The sequence below is a fragment of the Ylistrum balloti genome, unplaced genomic scaffold (genome assembly GCF_031769215.1).
Source record: "Ylistrum balloti isolate Yb309-2 unplaced genomic scaffold, AGI_CSIRO_Ybal_v1 Utg371248, whole genome shotgun sequence".
Taxonomy (NCBI): domain Eukaryota; kingdom Metazoa; phylum Mollusca; class Bivalvia; order Pectinida; family Pectinidae; genus Ylistrum; species Ylistrum balloti.
The window spans coordinates 417,825-431,994 of NW_026782675.1; the positions used below are offsets into that span (position 1 = coordinate 417,825).

A 14,170-nucleotide genomic window follows, 5' to 3' on the forward strand; every position below is an offset into this window, starting at 1 on the left:
ATTAACTATATAAACTAGATTGACCAATGGATGTACATGACACCTGTTGAAATAAATTGACCAATGGATGGACATGGCACTTGATAAACTTTATACTCTATATTGACCAGTGGACAATGGTTAAAAGTCAAAAGCCAACAGTGACATTTGACCTTCTGCCTTGTCTGATGATTATGTAAATGTAATCATGTAAAGACACTGATATCATAATGCTATGGTGTTATTATGAACTGGATTCCTGATATATATTGTACAAAATTGATTTTAAAAGTGGTAAAGGATGACCTTTTGTCTTTACATTGGATAGACATTGACCATACACCAATAGGTGTTGATCATACACCACTAGATGTAGACATTGACCATACAACACTAGGTATACACGTTGAACATACACCACTAGATGTTGATACTGACCAAACACCATTAGGTGTAGACGTTGACCATACACCACTAGATGTTTACATTGACCATACACCACTAGGTGTAGACCAAACACCACAAGGTGTTGACGTTGACCATACAACACTAGGTGTTGACCATACACCAGTAGGTGTTGACGTTGACCATAAAACACTAGGTGTTGACAATAACCATACACCACTGGGTGTTGACATTGACCATACACCACAAGGTGTTGACATTGACCATACAACACTAGGTGTTGGCCATACACCAGTAGGTGTTGACGTTGACCATACAACACTAGGTGTTGACAATAACCATACACCACTAGGTGTTGTCGTTGACCATACACCACCAGGTGTTGACCATACACCACTATGTGTAGACGATACACCACTAGGTGTTGACAATGACCATACACCACGAGTTGTTGACCATACACCACTAGGTGTTGACATTGAACATACACCACTAGGTGTTGACGTTGAACATACACCAATATTTGTTGACGTTGACCATACACCACTGGTATAGACCATACACCACTATGTGTTGACAATGACCATACACCAGTAGGTGTTGACGTTGACTATACACCAATAGGTGTAGACCATACACCACTAGGTGTTGACAATGACCACACACCACTAGGTGTTGACGTTGACCATACATCACTAGGTGTTGATGTTGAACATACACCACTAGGTGTTGTCGTTGAACATACATCACTAGGTGTTGATGATGAACATACACCACTAAGTGTTGTCGTTGAACATACACCACTAGGTGTTGATGTTGAACATACACCACTAGGTGTTGACGTTGACCATACACCACTAGGTTTAGACGTTTACCATACACAAATAGGTTTTGCCCATACACCACTAGGTGTTTTCCATACACCAATGTGTTGACATTGACCATACATCAGTAGTGTAGACCATACACCACTATGTGTTGACACTGACCATACATCACTAGGTGTTGATTTTCACCATACACCACTAGGTGTTGACGTTGAACATACACCATTATTTGTTGACGTTGACCATACACCACTAGCGTAGACCATACACCACCATGTGTTGACAATGACCATACACCAGTAGGTGTTGACGTTGACCATACACCAATAGGTGTAGACCATACACCACTAGGTGTTGATAATGACCATACACCACTAGGTGTTGACATTGACCATACATCACTAGGTGTTTTTTACATTGAACATACACACTAGGTGTTGAGAATACATCACTAGGTGTTGTCGTTGACCATACACCACGAGGTGTTGACCATACACCACTAGGTGTTGACGTTGACCATACATCACTAGGTGTTTTTTACATTGAACATACACACTAGGTGTTGAGAATACACCACTAGGTGTTGTCGTTGAACATACACACTAGGTGTAGATCATACACCACTAGGTTAAGACGTTTACCATACACAACTAGGTGTTGACCATACACCAATAGGTGTTAACGTTGACAATACACCACTAGGTGTTGACGTTTACCATACACCTCTTGTTGACGTTGACCATACAGCACTAGGTGTTGAAGTTGACCAAACACAACTAGTTGTTGACCATACACCACTAGGTGTTGTCATTGAACATACACCACTAGGTGTTGACGTTGAACATACACCACTATTTGTTGACGTTGACCATACACCAGTAGTGTAGACCATACACCACTATGTGTTGACATTGACCATACACCAGTAGGTGTTGACATTCACCATACACCACTAGGTGTTGACGTTGAACATACACCACTATTTGTTGACGTTGACCATACACCACTAGTGTAGACCATACACCACTATGTGTTGACATTGACCATACACCAGTAGTGTAGACCATACACCACTATGTGTTGACACTGACCATACACCAGTAGGTGTTGACATTCACCATACACCACTAGGTGTTGACGTTGAACATACACCACTATTTGTTGACATTGACCATACACCACTAGCGTAGACCATACACCACTATGTGTTGACAATGGCCATACACCAGTAGGTGTTGACGTTGACCATACACCAATAGGTGTAGACCATACACCACTAGGTGTTGATAATGACCATACACCACTAGGTGTTGACATTGACCATACATCACTAGGTGTTTTTTACATTGAACATACACACTAGGTGTTGAGAATACATCACTAGGTGTTGTCATTGACCATACACCACGAGGTGTTGACCATACACCACTAGGTGTTGTCGTTGAACATACACCACTATTTGTTGACGTTGACCATACACCACTATGTATTGTCGTTGAACATAAACCACTAGGTGTTGACGTTGACCATACACCACTAGGTGTTGACCATACACCAATATGTGTTGACCATACACCACTAGGTGTTGACGTTGACCATACATTACTAGGTGTTGACCATACATCACTAGGTGTTGACTATACACCAATAGGTGTTGACCATACACTACTAGGTGTTGACCATACACTACTAGGTGTTGACCATACACCATGAGGTGTTGACCTTGTGTTTGTGAAGCTATGTGTTATAATGTGGATGTGTATCTGTGTTTTACATTCTTATTATCTTGTTCATAAGGCTATCATTGCCAAAAGCGTACTCAGACATAAACTGAATGATTACTATATATTCTTCATTTCCATATTTAAGTGAGTGGTATAGCTAATATGCATTATACTCATTGTGTTGTGGTGATTTTGTGTAGAGGATATGATGGAGCAGTCTTTTCTTCTCTACTCACCTGGCCAAAATCCCATACCCTGCTGTAGATACTACGCTTTCCGCCAATGAAAATCCTGCCACTCTCATTGAGTACATACTCTTCAAGCAGATCTTTATCATGGTGATAAACTTGGTCATCTGTACAAAAAAATAGTGTAATTAATTGACACCATACATGGGTATCTCGGTATAACTGACACCATACATGGGTATCTCACTTTAACTGACACCATACATGGGTATCTCGGTATAACTGACACCAGACATGGGTATCTCACTCTAACTAACACCATACATGGGTATCTCACTTTTACTGACACCATACATAGGTATCTCACTCTAACTGACACAATACAAGGGTATCTCAGTATAACTGACACCAGACATGAGAATCTCACTTTAACTGAGACCATACATGGGTATCTCACTTTAACGGAGACCATACATGGGTATCTCACTTTAACAGACATAATACATGGGTATCTCACTTTAACTAATACCATACATGGGTATCTTGGTATAACTGACACCATACATGGGTATCTCACTTTAACTGAGACCATACATGGGTATATCACTCTAACTGACACCATACATGGGTATCTTGGTATAACTGACACCATACATTGGTATCTCACTTTACCAGACACCATACATGGGTATCTCACTTTAACTGAAACCATACATGGGTATCTCACTCTAACTGACACCATACATGGGTATCTCACTTTTACTAACACCATACATGGGTATCTCACTTTTACTGACACCATACATGGGTATCTTGGTATAACTGACACCATACATAGGTATCTCACTTTTACTGACACCATACATGGGTATCTCACTTTTACTGACACCATACATGGGTATCTTGGTATAACTGACACTATACATGGGTATCTCACTTTAACAGACACCATACAAGGGTATCTCACTTTTACTGAGACCATACATGGGTATCTCACTTTAACTGACACTATACATGGGTATCTCACTTTAACACCTTATATGGTGTTTACAGTCAACTTGGTCCACAGAACCTTCTGATACCAATCCTCTTTAAACTGTAATCCATTAACTGTTCTGTTATGTAAGTATATTACTCATACTGACACCAATAAAACCTTCAACTTAATCAACCTGAAAATGACCACTCACCTCTAACTTACACCTGAAAGTGACCACTCACCTTTAACTTACACCTGAAAGTGACCATTCACCTCTAACTTCCACCTGAAAGTGACCACACACCTCTAACTTACACCTGAAAGTGACCACACACCTCTAACTTACACTTGAAAGTTACCACACACCTCTAACTTACACTTGAAATTACCACACACCTCTCACTTACACTTGAAAGTGACTTATCACCTCTAACTTACACCTGAAAGTGACCATGCACGTCTAACTTACACCTGAAAGTGACCATGCACGTCTAACTTACACCTGAAAGTGACCATGCACGTCTAACTTACACCTGAAAGTGACCACTCACCTCTAACTTACACCTGAAAGTGACCACACACCTCTAACTTACACCTGAAAGTGACCACACACCTCTAACTTACACTTGAAAGTTACCACACACCTCTAACTTACACTTGAAATTACCACACACCTCTCACTTACACTTGAAAGTGACTTATCACCTCTAACTTACACCTGAAAGTGACCATGCACGTCTAACTTACACCTGAAAGTGACCATGCACGTCTAACTTACACCTGAAAGTGACCATGCACGTCTAACTTACACCTGAAAGTGACCACTCACCTCTAACTTACACCTGAAAGTGACCACACACCTCTAACTTACACCTGAAAGTGACCACACACCTCTAACTTACACCTGAAAGTGACCACACACCTCTAACTTACACTTGAAATTACCACACACCTCTCACTTACACTTGAAAGTGACTTATCACCTCTAACTTACACCTGAAAGTGACCATGCACGTCTAACTTACACCTGAAAGTGACCATGCACGTCTAACTTACACCTGAAAGTGACCATGCACGTCTAACTTACACCTGAAAGTGACCACTCACCTCTAACTTACACCTGAAAGTGACCACACACCTCTAACTTACACCTGAAAGTGACCACACACCTCTCACTTACACTTGAAAGTGACCACTCACCTCTAACTTACACCTGAAAGTGACCATGCACATCTAACTTACACCTGAAAGTGACCACACACCTCTAACTTACACCTGAAAGTGACCATGCACATCTAACTTACACCTGAAAGTGACCACACACCTCTAACTTACACCTGAAAGTGACCATTCACCTCTAACATATACTTGAAAGTGACCCGCTCACCTCCAACTTACACTTGAAAGTGACTACGCACCTCTAACTTACACCTGGAATTGACCACTCACCTCTAACTTACACCTGAAAGTGACCATTCACCTCTAACTTACATTTGAAAGTGACCAGTGACTTCTAACTTACACTTGAAAGTGACCACCCACCTCTAACTTACACCTGAAAGTGACCATTCACCTCTAACTTACACTTGAAAATGACCACTCACCTCTAACTTACACCTGAAAGTAACCACACACCTCTAACTTACACCTGAAAGTGACCACACACCTCTAACTTACACCTGTCATTAACTTCTTACCTTTACACCATGGGTTGAACAGAATGTATAGGAGTGGAGAGTGGGCGTAGACCTTACAAACAGGTGGTTTGTCTGGCATGGGGGTCTTGCTGAAGGCCCTCACCTGGAAACACCATTTGCCTACATAACAGTCGGGCGGAGTGAAGATTTTAAGTTTTATGGTTTGCCCATTTTTCTCTTTAATGGCAGCACCCCATTTACCGGGCATGTCCTCCTTAGAAAGAATTATTTCCACCTTGGTCGCATTTGTGATGGACGGAAATTTGCCTGTGGAATATTGAAAGTTACACCATATGCAAGAATTTCTATTGTAACAACAGGCATCCTATTTTTCATTATTGAACCCATAACCTCAAGATCACTAGACTGACACACTACACTGAGCTAAAGAGAAATTGGTAGGAATCACTGAGTATTCTACCATAACAACACTGGTATTTCAACTTATTAATGTAAAATTGAGACCATGGTAACATTGCATGGCCCCATTACAATAGGAGATATAATGATTGGTTGGTGCAATGATCTAATTATCACCACATTTTCTTACTATGTCCCCCATTTCATTTCAAGGACTCAAAATGCCTTGGGAATTAAATAACACCCACCTGTGATGGTAGAAAATATAACAAATTATAATTTGTCTGAATTCTGTTAAATAATGTTAATTTATCCAGCAACATATAACAGATGGATGGATAGGGAAACTGAAAGCAATTACTTCTAATCGGTCAATACTGAACCAGAAGGAATTACCTACCTGTTGCAAATATTAACTTTAGGTCTTCCTTTTCCTCATCAAATGCACGATCAAAGTCAATGTCAATATCAAAGGGTTGTCCTCGTCGGACAACAAGACTCGCAGCCTTTCCATCACTTTTTTGTGTGAGAGCGTACTCATCAGTGTGGTGAGCTCTGCTGTTGTCTTCAATATTGAACCTGACAGACTTCACAGTGAGGAGCTTTACCACGATTTCTTCTACTTCTATAAAAGAAAAAGATTATTGAGAGGGGAACTTCTGTAACAGAAAGGTTGTGATAGGGGACCTTCTGTAACAGAAAGGTTGTGAGAGGGGAAGTTCTGTAACAGAAGGGTTGTGAGAGGGGAACTTCTGTAACAGAAAGGTTGTGATAGGGGACCTTCTGTAACAGAAAGGTTGTGAGAGGGGAAGTTCTGTAACAGAAAGGTTGTGATAGGGGACCTTCTGTAACAGAAAGGTTGTGAGAGGGGAAGTTCTGTAACAGAAGGGTTGTGAGAGGGGAACATCTGTAACAGAAAGGTTATAAGAGGGGAAGTTCTGTAAGAGAAAAGTTGTGAGAGGGGAACTTCTGTAACAGAAGGGTTGTGAGAGGGGAACATCTGTAAGAGAAGGGTTGTGAGAGGGGAACATCTGTAAGAGAAGGGTTGTGAGAGGGGAACATCTGTAAGAGAAGGGTTGTGAGAGGGGAACATCTGTAACAGAAGGGTTGTGAGAGGGGAACATCTGTAAGAGAAGGGTTGTGAGAGGGGAACATCTGTAAGAGAAGGGTTGTGAGAGGGGAACATCTGTAACAGCAGGGTTGTGAGAGGAGAACTTCTGTAACTGAAAGGTTGTGAGAGGAGAACTTCTGTAACAGAAGGGTTGTGAGAGGGGAACATCTGTAACAGAAGGGTTGTGAGAGGGGAACATCTGTAACAGAAGGGTTGTGAGAGGGGAACTTCTGTAACAGAAAGGTTGTGAGAGGAGAACATCTGTAACTGAAAGGTTGTGATAGGGGAACATCTGTAACAGAAGGGTTGTGAGAGGGGAACATCTGTAACTGAAAGGTTGTGAGAGGGGAACATCTGTAACAGAAAGGTTGTGAGAGGGGAAGTTCTGTAACAGATGGGTTGTGAGAGGGGAACTTCTGTAAGAGAAGGGTTCTGAGAGGAGAACTTCTGTAACTGAAAGGTTGTGAGAGGAGAACATCTGTAACTGAAAGGTTGTGATAGGGGAACATCTGTAACAGAAGGGTTGTGAGAGGGGAACATCTGTAACAGAAAGGTTGTGAGAGGGGAACTTCTGTAACAGAAAGATTGTGAGACGAGAACTTCTGTAACAGAAGGGTTGTGAGAGGAGAACTTCTGTAACAGAAAGGTTGTGAGAGGGGAACTTCTGTAACAGAAAGGTTGTGAGAGGGGAACATCTGTAACAGAAAGGTTGTGAGAGGGGAACATCTGTAACAGAAAGGTTGTGAGAGGGGAACATCTGTAACAGAAAGGTTGTGAGAGGGGAACTTCTGTAACAGAAAGGTTGTGAGAGGGGAACATCTGTAACAGAAAGGTTGTGAGAGGGGAACATCTGTAACAGAAAGGTTGTGAGAAGGGAACTTCTGTAACAGAAGGGTTGTGAGAGGGGAACTTCTGTAAGAGAAAGGTTGTGTGAGGGGAAGTTCTGTAACAGATGGGTTGTGAGAGGGGAACTTCTGAGAAAGGTTGTGAGAGGGGAACTTCTGTAACTGAAAGGTTGTGAGAGGGGAACATCTGTAACAGAAAGGTTGTGAGAGGGGAACATCTGTAACAGAAAGGTTGTGAAAGGGGAACTTCTGTAAGAGAAAGGTTGTTAACAGTGAGAGGGGAACTTCTGTAAGAGAAGGGTTTTGAGAGGAGAACTTCTGTCAGAAAGGTTGTGAGAGGGGAACTGTAAAGGGTTGTGAGAGGGGAACTTCTGTAACAGAAAGGTTGTGAGAGGGGAACTTCTGTAACAGAAGGGTTGTTAGAGGGGAACTTCTGTAACAGAATGGTTGTGAGAGGGGAACTTCTGTAACAGAAGGGTTGTGAGAGGGGAACATCTGTAACAGAAAGGTTGTGAGAGGGGAACATCTGTAACAGAAGGGTTGTGAGAGGGGAACTTCTGTAACAGAAAGGTTGTGAGAGGGGAACTTCTGTAACAGAAAGGTTGTGAGAGGGGAACATCTGTAACTGAAAGGTTGTGAGAGGGGAACTTCTGTAACAGAAAAATTGTGATAGGGGAAGTTCTGTAACAGAAAGGTTGTGAGAGGGGAACATCTGTAACAGAAAGGTTGTGAGAGGAGAACTTCTGTAACAGAAAGGTTGTGAAAGGGGAACTTCTGTAAGAGAAAGGTTGTTAGAGGAGAACTTCTGTAACAGAAGGGTTGTGAGAGGGGAACTTCTGTAACAGAAAGGTTGTGAGAGGGGAACATCTGTAACAGAAAGGTTGTGAGAGGGGAACATCTGTAACTGAAAGGTTGTGATAGGGGAACATCTGTAACAGAAAGGTTGTGAAAGGGGAACTTCTGTAACAGAAGGGTTGTTAGAGGGGAACTTCTGTAACAGAAAGGTTGTGAGAGGAGAACTTCTGTAACAGAAAGGTTGTGAGAGGGGAACTTCTGTAACAGAAGGGTTGTGAGAGGGGAACTTCTGTAACTGAAAGGTTGTGAGAGGGGAACATCTGTAACAGAAAGGTTGTGAGAGGGGAACTTCTGTAACAGAAGGGTTGTTAGAGGGGAACTTCTGTAACAGAAAGGTTGTGAGAGGAGAACTTCTGTAACAGAAGGGTTGTGAGAGGGGAACTTCTGTAACAGAAGGGTTGTGAGAGGGGAACTTCTGTAACTGAAAGGTTGTGAGAGGGAAACATCTGTAACAGAAAGGTTGTGAGAGGGGAACTTCTGTAACAGAAAGGTTGTGAGAGGGGAACTTCTGTAACAGAAAGGTTGTGAGAGGGGAACTTCTGTAACAGAAAGGTTGTGAGAGGGGAACTTCTGTAACAGAAGGGTTCTGAGAGGAGAACTTCTGTAACTGAAAGGTTGTGAGAGGGAAACATCTGTAACAGAAAGGTTGTGAGAGGGGAACATCTGTAACAGAAAGGTTGTGAGAGGGGAACTTCTGTAACAGAAGGGTTGTAACTTCTGTAACAGAAAGGTTGTGAGAGGGGGGTTGTGAGAGGGGAACTTCTGTAACAGAAAGGTTGTGAGAGGAGAAATTCTGTAACTGAAAGGTTGTGAGAGGGGAACATCTGTAACTGAAAGGTTGTGAGAGGGGAACATCTGTAACAGAAAGGTTGTGAGAGGGGAACTTCTGTAACAGAAGGGTTGTGAGAGGGGAACTTCTGTAAGAGAAAGGTTGTGTGAGGGGAAGTTCTGTAACAGATGGGTTGTGAGAGGGGAACTTCTGTAAGAGAAGGGTTCTGAGAGGAGAACTTCTGTAACTGAAAGGTTGTGAGAGGGAAACATCTGTAACAGAAAGGTTGTGAGAGGGGAACTTCTGTAACAGAAGGGTTGTTAGAGGGGAACTTCTGTAACAGAAAGGTTGTGAGAGGAGAACTTCTGTAACAAAAGGATTGTGAGAGGGGAACATCTGTAAGAGAGGAGAACTTCTGTAACAGAAGGGTTGTGAGAGGGGAACTTCTGTAACAGAAGGGTTGTGAGAGGGGAACTTCTGTAACAGAAAGGTTGTGAGAGGGGAACTTCTGTAACAGAAAGGTTGTGAGAGGGGAACATCTGTAACAGAAAGGTTGTGAGAGGGGAACATCTGTAACAGAAAGGTTGTGAGAGGGGAACTTCTGTAACTGAAAGGTTGTGATAGGGGAACATCTGTAACAGAAATGTTGTGAGAGGGGAACATCTGTAACAGAAAATTTGTGAGAGGGGAAGTTCTCTAACAGAAGGGTTGTGAGAGGGGAACATCTGTAACAGAAAGGTTGTGAGAGGGGAACTTCTGTAACAGAAAGGTTGAAGGGGAACTTCTGTAACAGAAGGGTTGTGAGAGGGGAACATCTGTAACAGAAAGGTTGTGAGAGGGGAACTTCTGTAAGTGAGAGGGAACTTCTGTAACAGAAAAATTGTGAGAGGGGAAGTTCTGTAACAGAAGGGTTCTGAGAGGGGAACTTCTGTAACAGAAAGGTTGTGAGAGGGGAACATCTGTAACAAAAGGATTGTTAGAGGGGAACATCTGTAACAGAAGGGTTCTGAGAGGAGAAGTTCTGTAACAGAAAGGTTGTGAGAGGGGAACTTCTGTAACAGAAAGGTTGTGAGAGGGGAACTTCTGTAACAGAAAGATTGTGAGACGAGAACTTCTGTAACAGAAAGGTTGTGAGAGGGGAACTTCTGTAACAGAAAGGTTGTGAGAGGGGAACATCTGTAACAGAAGGGTTGTGAGAGAGGAACTTCTGTAACAGAAAGGTTGTGAGAGGGGAACATCTGTAAAAGAAGGGTTGAGAGAGGGGAACATCTGTAACTGAAAGGTTGTGATAGGGGAACATCTGTAACAGAAAGGTTGTGAGAGGGGAACATCTGTAACAGAAGGGTTGTGAGAGGGGAACTTCTGTAACAGAAAGGTTGTGAGAGGGGAACTTCTGTAACAGAAAGGTTGTGAGAGGGGAACTTCTGTAACAGAAAGGTTGTGAGAGGAGAACTTCTGTAACAGAAAGGTTGTGAGAGGAGAACTTCTGTAACAGAAAGGTTGTGAGAGGGGAACATCTGTAACAGAAAGGTTGTGAGAGGGGAACTTCTGTAACAGAAAGGTTGTGAGAGGGGAACTTCTGTAACAGAAAGGTTGTGAGAGGGGAACTTCTGTAACAGAAGGGTTGTGAGAGGGGAACTTCTGTAACAGAAAGGTTGTGAGAGGGGAACAGAAGGGTTGTGAGAGGGGAACTTCTGTGAGAAGGTTGTGAGAGGGGAACATCTGTAACAGAAGGATTGTGAGAGGGGAACATTTGTAGCAGAAGGGTTGTGAGAGGGAAACTTCTGTAACAGAAAGGTTGTGAGAGGGGAACTTCTGTAACAGAAAGGTTGTGAGAGGGGAACATCTGTAACAGAAAGGTTGTGAGAGGGGAACTTCTGTAACAGAAAGGTTGTGAGAGGGGAACATCTGTAACAGAAAGGTTGTGAGAGGGGAACTTCTGTAACAGTGAGATGGGAACTTCTGTAACAGAAAGGTTGTGAGAGGGGAACTTCTGTAACAGAACATCTGTAACTGAAAGGTTGTGATAGGGGAACATCTGTAACAGAAGGGTTGTGAGAGGGGAACATCTGTAACAGAAAGGTTGTGAGAGGGGAAAATCTGTAACAGAAGGATTGTAAGAGGGGAACATCTGTAACAGAAGGGTTGTGAGAGGGGAACATCTGTAACAGAAAGGTTGTGAGAGGGGAACTTCTGTAACAGAAGGGTTGTGAGAGGGGAACTTCTGTAACAGAAAGGTTGTGTGAGGGGAAGTTCTGTAACAGAAGGGTTGTGAGAGGGGAACTTCTGTAACAGAAAGGTTGTGAGAGGGGAAGTTCTGTAACAGAAGAGGTAACAGAAAGGTTGTGAGAGGGGAACTTCTGTGAGAGGGAACTTCTGTAACAGAAAGGTTGTGAGAGGGGAACTTCTGTAACAGAAAGGTTGTGAGAGGGGAACTTCTGTAACAGAAGGGTTGTGAGAGGAGAACTTCTGTAACAGAAAGGTTGTGAGAGGGGAAGTTCTGTAACAGAAAAATTGTGAGAGGGGAACATCTGTAACTGAAAGGTTGTGAGAGGGGAACTTCTGTAACAGAAAGGTTGTGAGAGGTGTCTGTAACAGAAAGGTTGTGAAAGGGGAACTTCTGTAAGAGAAAGGTTGTTAGAGGAGAACTTCTGTAACAGAAGGGTTGTGAGAGGGGAACTTCTGTAACAGAAGGGTTGTGAGAGGGGAACTTCTGTAACAGAAAGGTTGTGAGAGGAGAACTTCTGTAACAGAAAGGTTGTGAGAGGGGAACTTCTGTAACAGAAAGGTTGTGAGAGGGGAACATCTGTAACAGAAGGTTTGTGAGAGGGGAACTTCTGTAACAGAAAGGTTGTGAGAGGGGAACTTCTGTAACAGAAAGGTTGTGAGAGGGGAAGTTCTGTAACAGAAGGGTTGTGAGAGGGGAACATCTGTAACAGAAAGGTTGTGAGAGGGGAAAATCTGTAACAGAAGGATTGTAAGAGGGGAACATCTGTAGCAGAAGGGTTGTGAGAGGGGAACATATGTAACAGAAAGGTTGTGAGAGGGGAACTTCTGTAACAGAAAGGTTGTGAGAGGAGAACTTCTGTAACAGAAAGGTTGTGAGAGGGGAACATCTGTAACAGAAAGGTTGTGAGAGGGGAACTTCTGTAACTGAAAGGTTGTGATAGGGGAACATCTGTAACAGAAAGGTTGTGAGAGGGGAACTTTGTAAGAGGGGAACATCTGTAGCAGAAGGGTTGTGAGAGGGGAACATATGTAACAGAAAGGTTGTGAGAGGGGAACTTCTGTAACTGAAAGGTTGTGAGAGGGGAACATCTGTAACAGAAAGGTTGTGAGAGGGGAAGTTATCTAACAAAAGGGTTGTGAGAGGGGAACATCTGTAACAGAAAGGTTGTGAGAAGGGAACTTCTGTAACAGAAGGGTTGTGAGAGGGGAACTTCTGTAAGAGAAAGGTTGTGTGAGGGGAAGTTCTGTAACAGAAAGGTTGTGAGAGGGGAACTTCTGTAACAGAAAGGTTGTGAGAGGGGAACTTCTGTAACAGAAAGGTTGTGAGAGGGGAACTTCTGTAACAGAAAGGTTGTGAGAGGGGAACTTCTGTAACAGAAGGGTTGTGAGAGGGGAACTTCTGTAACAGAAGGGTTGTGAGAGGGGAACATCTGTAACAGAAAGGTTGTGAGAGGGGAACTTCTGTAACAGAAGGGTTGTGAGAGGGGAACATCTGTAACAGAAAGGTTGTGAGAGGGGAACTTCTGTAACAGAAAGGTTGTGAGAGGGGAACTTCTGTAACAGAAGGGTTGTGAGAGTAACAGAAGGGTTCTGAGAGGAGAACTGCTGTAACAGAAAGGTTGTGAAAGGGGAACTTCTGTAACAGAAAGGTTGTGAGAGGGGAACGTCTGTAACAGAAGGGTTGTGAGAGGGGAACATATGTAACAGAAAGGTTGTGAGAGGGGAACTTCTGTAACAGAAAGGTTGTGAGAGGGGAACATCTGTAACAGAAAGGTTGTGAGAGGGGAACATCTGTAACTGAAAGGTTGTGAGAGGGGAACATCTGTAACAGAAAGGTTGTGAGAGGAGAACTTCTGTAACAGAAAGGTTGTGAGAGGGGAACTTCTGTAACAGAAAGGTTGTGAGAGGGGAACTTCTGTAACAGAAGGGTTGTGAGAGGGGAACTTCTGTAACAGAAGGGTTGTGAGAGGGGAAGTTCTGTAACAGAAAGGTTGTGAGAGGGGAACATCTGTAACAGAAAGGTTGTGAGAGGGGAACTTCTGTAACAGAAGGGTTGTGAGAGGGGAACATCTGTAAGAGAAGGGTTGTGAGAGGGGAACATCTGTAACAGAAAGGTTGTGAGAGGGGAACATCTGTAACAGAAAGGTTGTGAGAGGGGAACATCTGTAACAGAAAGGTTGTGAGAGGGGAACATCTGTAACA

The 14,170-nt window shown here is 43.0% G+C and overlaps 1 protein-coding gene across 1 annotated transcript in view; it reads right to left on the bottom strand.

Annotated features, from left to right (window-relative positions):
- The window catches only part of LOC132561636 (protein-glutamine gamma-glutamyltransferase K-like), a gene marked incomplete at its 5' end in the record, with an annotated part of 38,165 nt that extends 31,381 nt beyond the window's left edge, over positions 1-6,784 (bottom strand). Inside the window, 3 exons of the mRNA XM_060226336.1 lie at positions 3,172-3,290; positions 5,800-6,066; positions 6,560-6,784. Of these exons, the coding sequence (XP_060082319.1) occupies positions 3,172-3,290; positions 5,800-6,066; positions 6,560-6,784 (611 nt within the window). The remainder of the gene's footprint in view (positions 1-3,171; positions 3,291-5,799; positions 6,067-6,559) is intronic.
- Between the last annotated feature and the right edge of the window lie 7,386 nt (positions 6,785-14,170).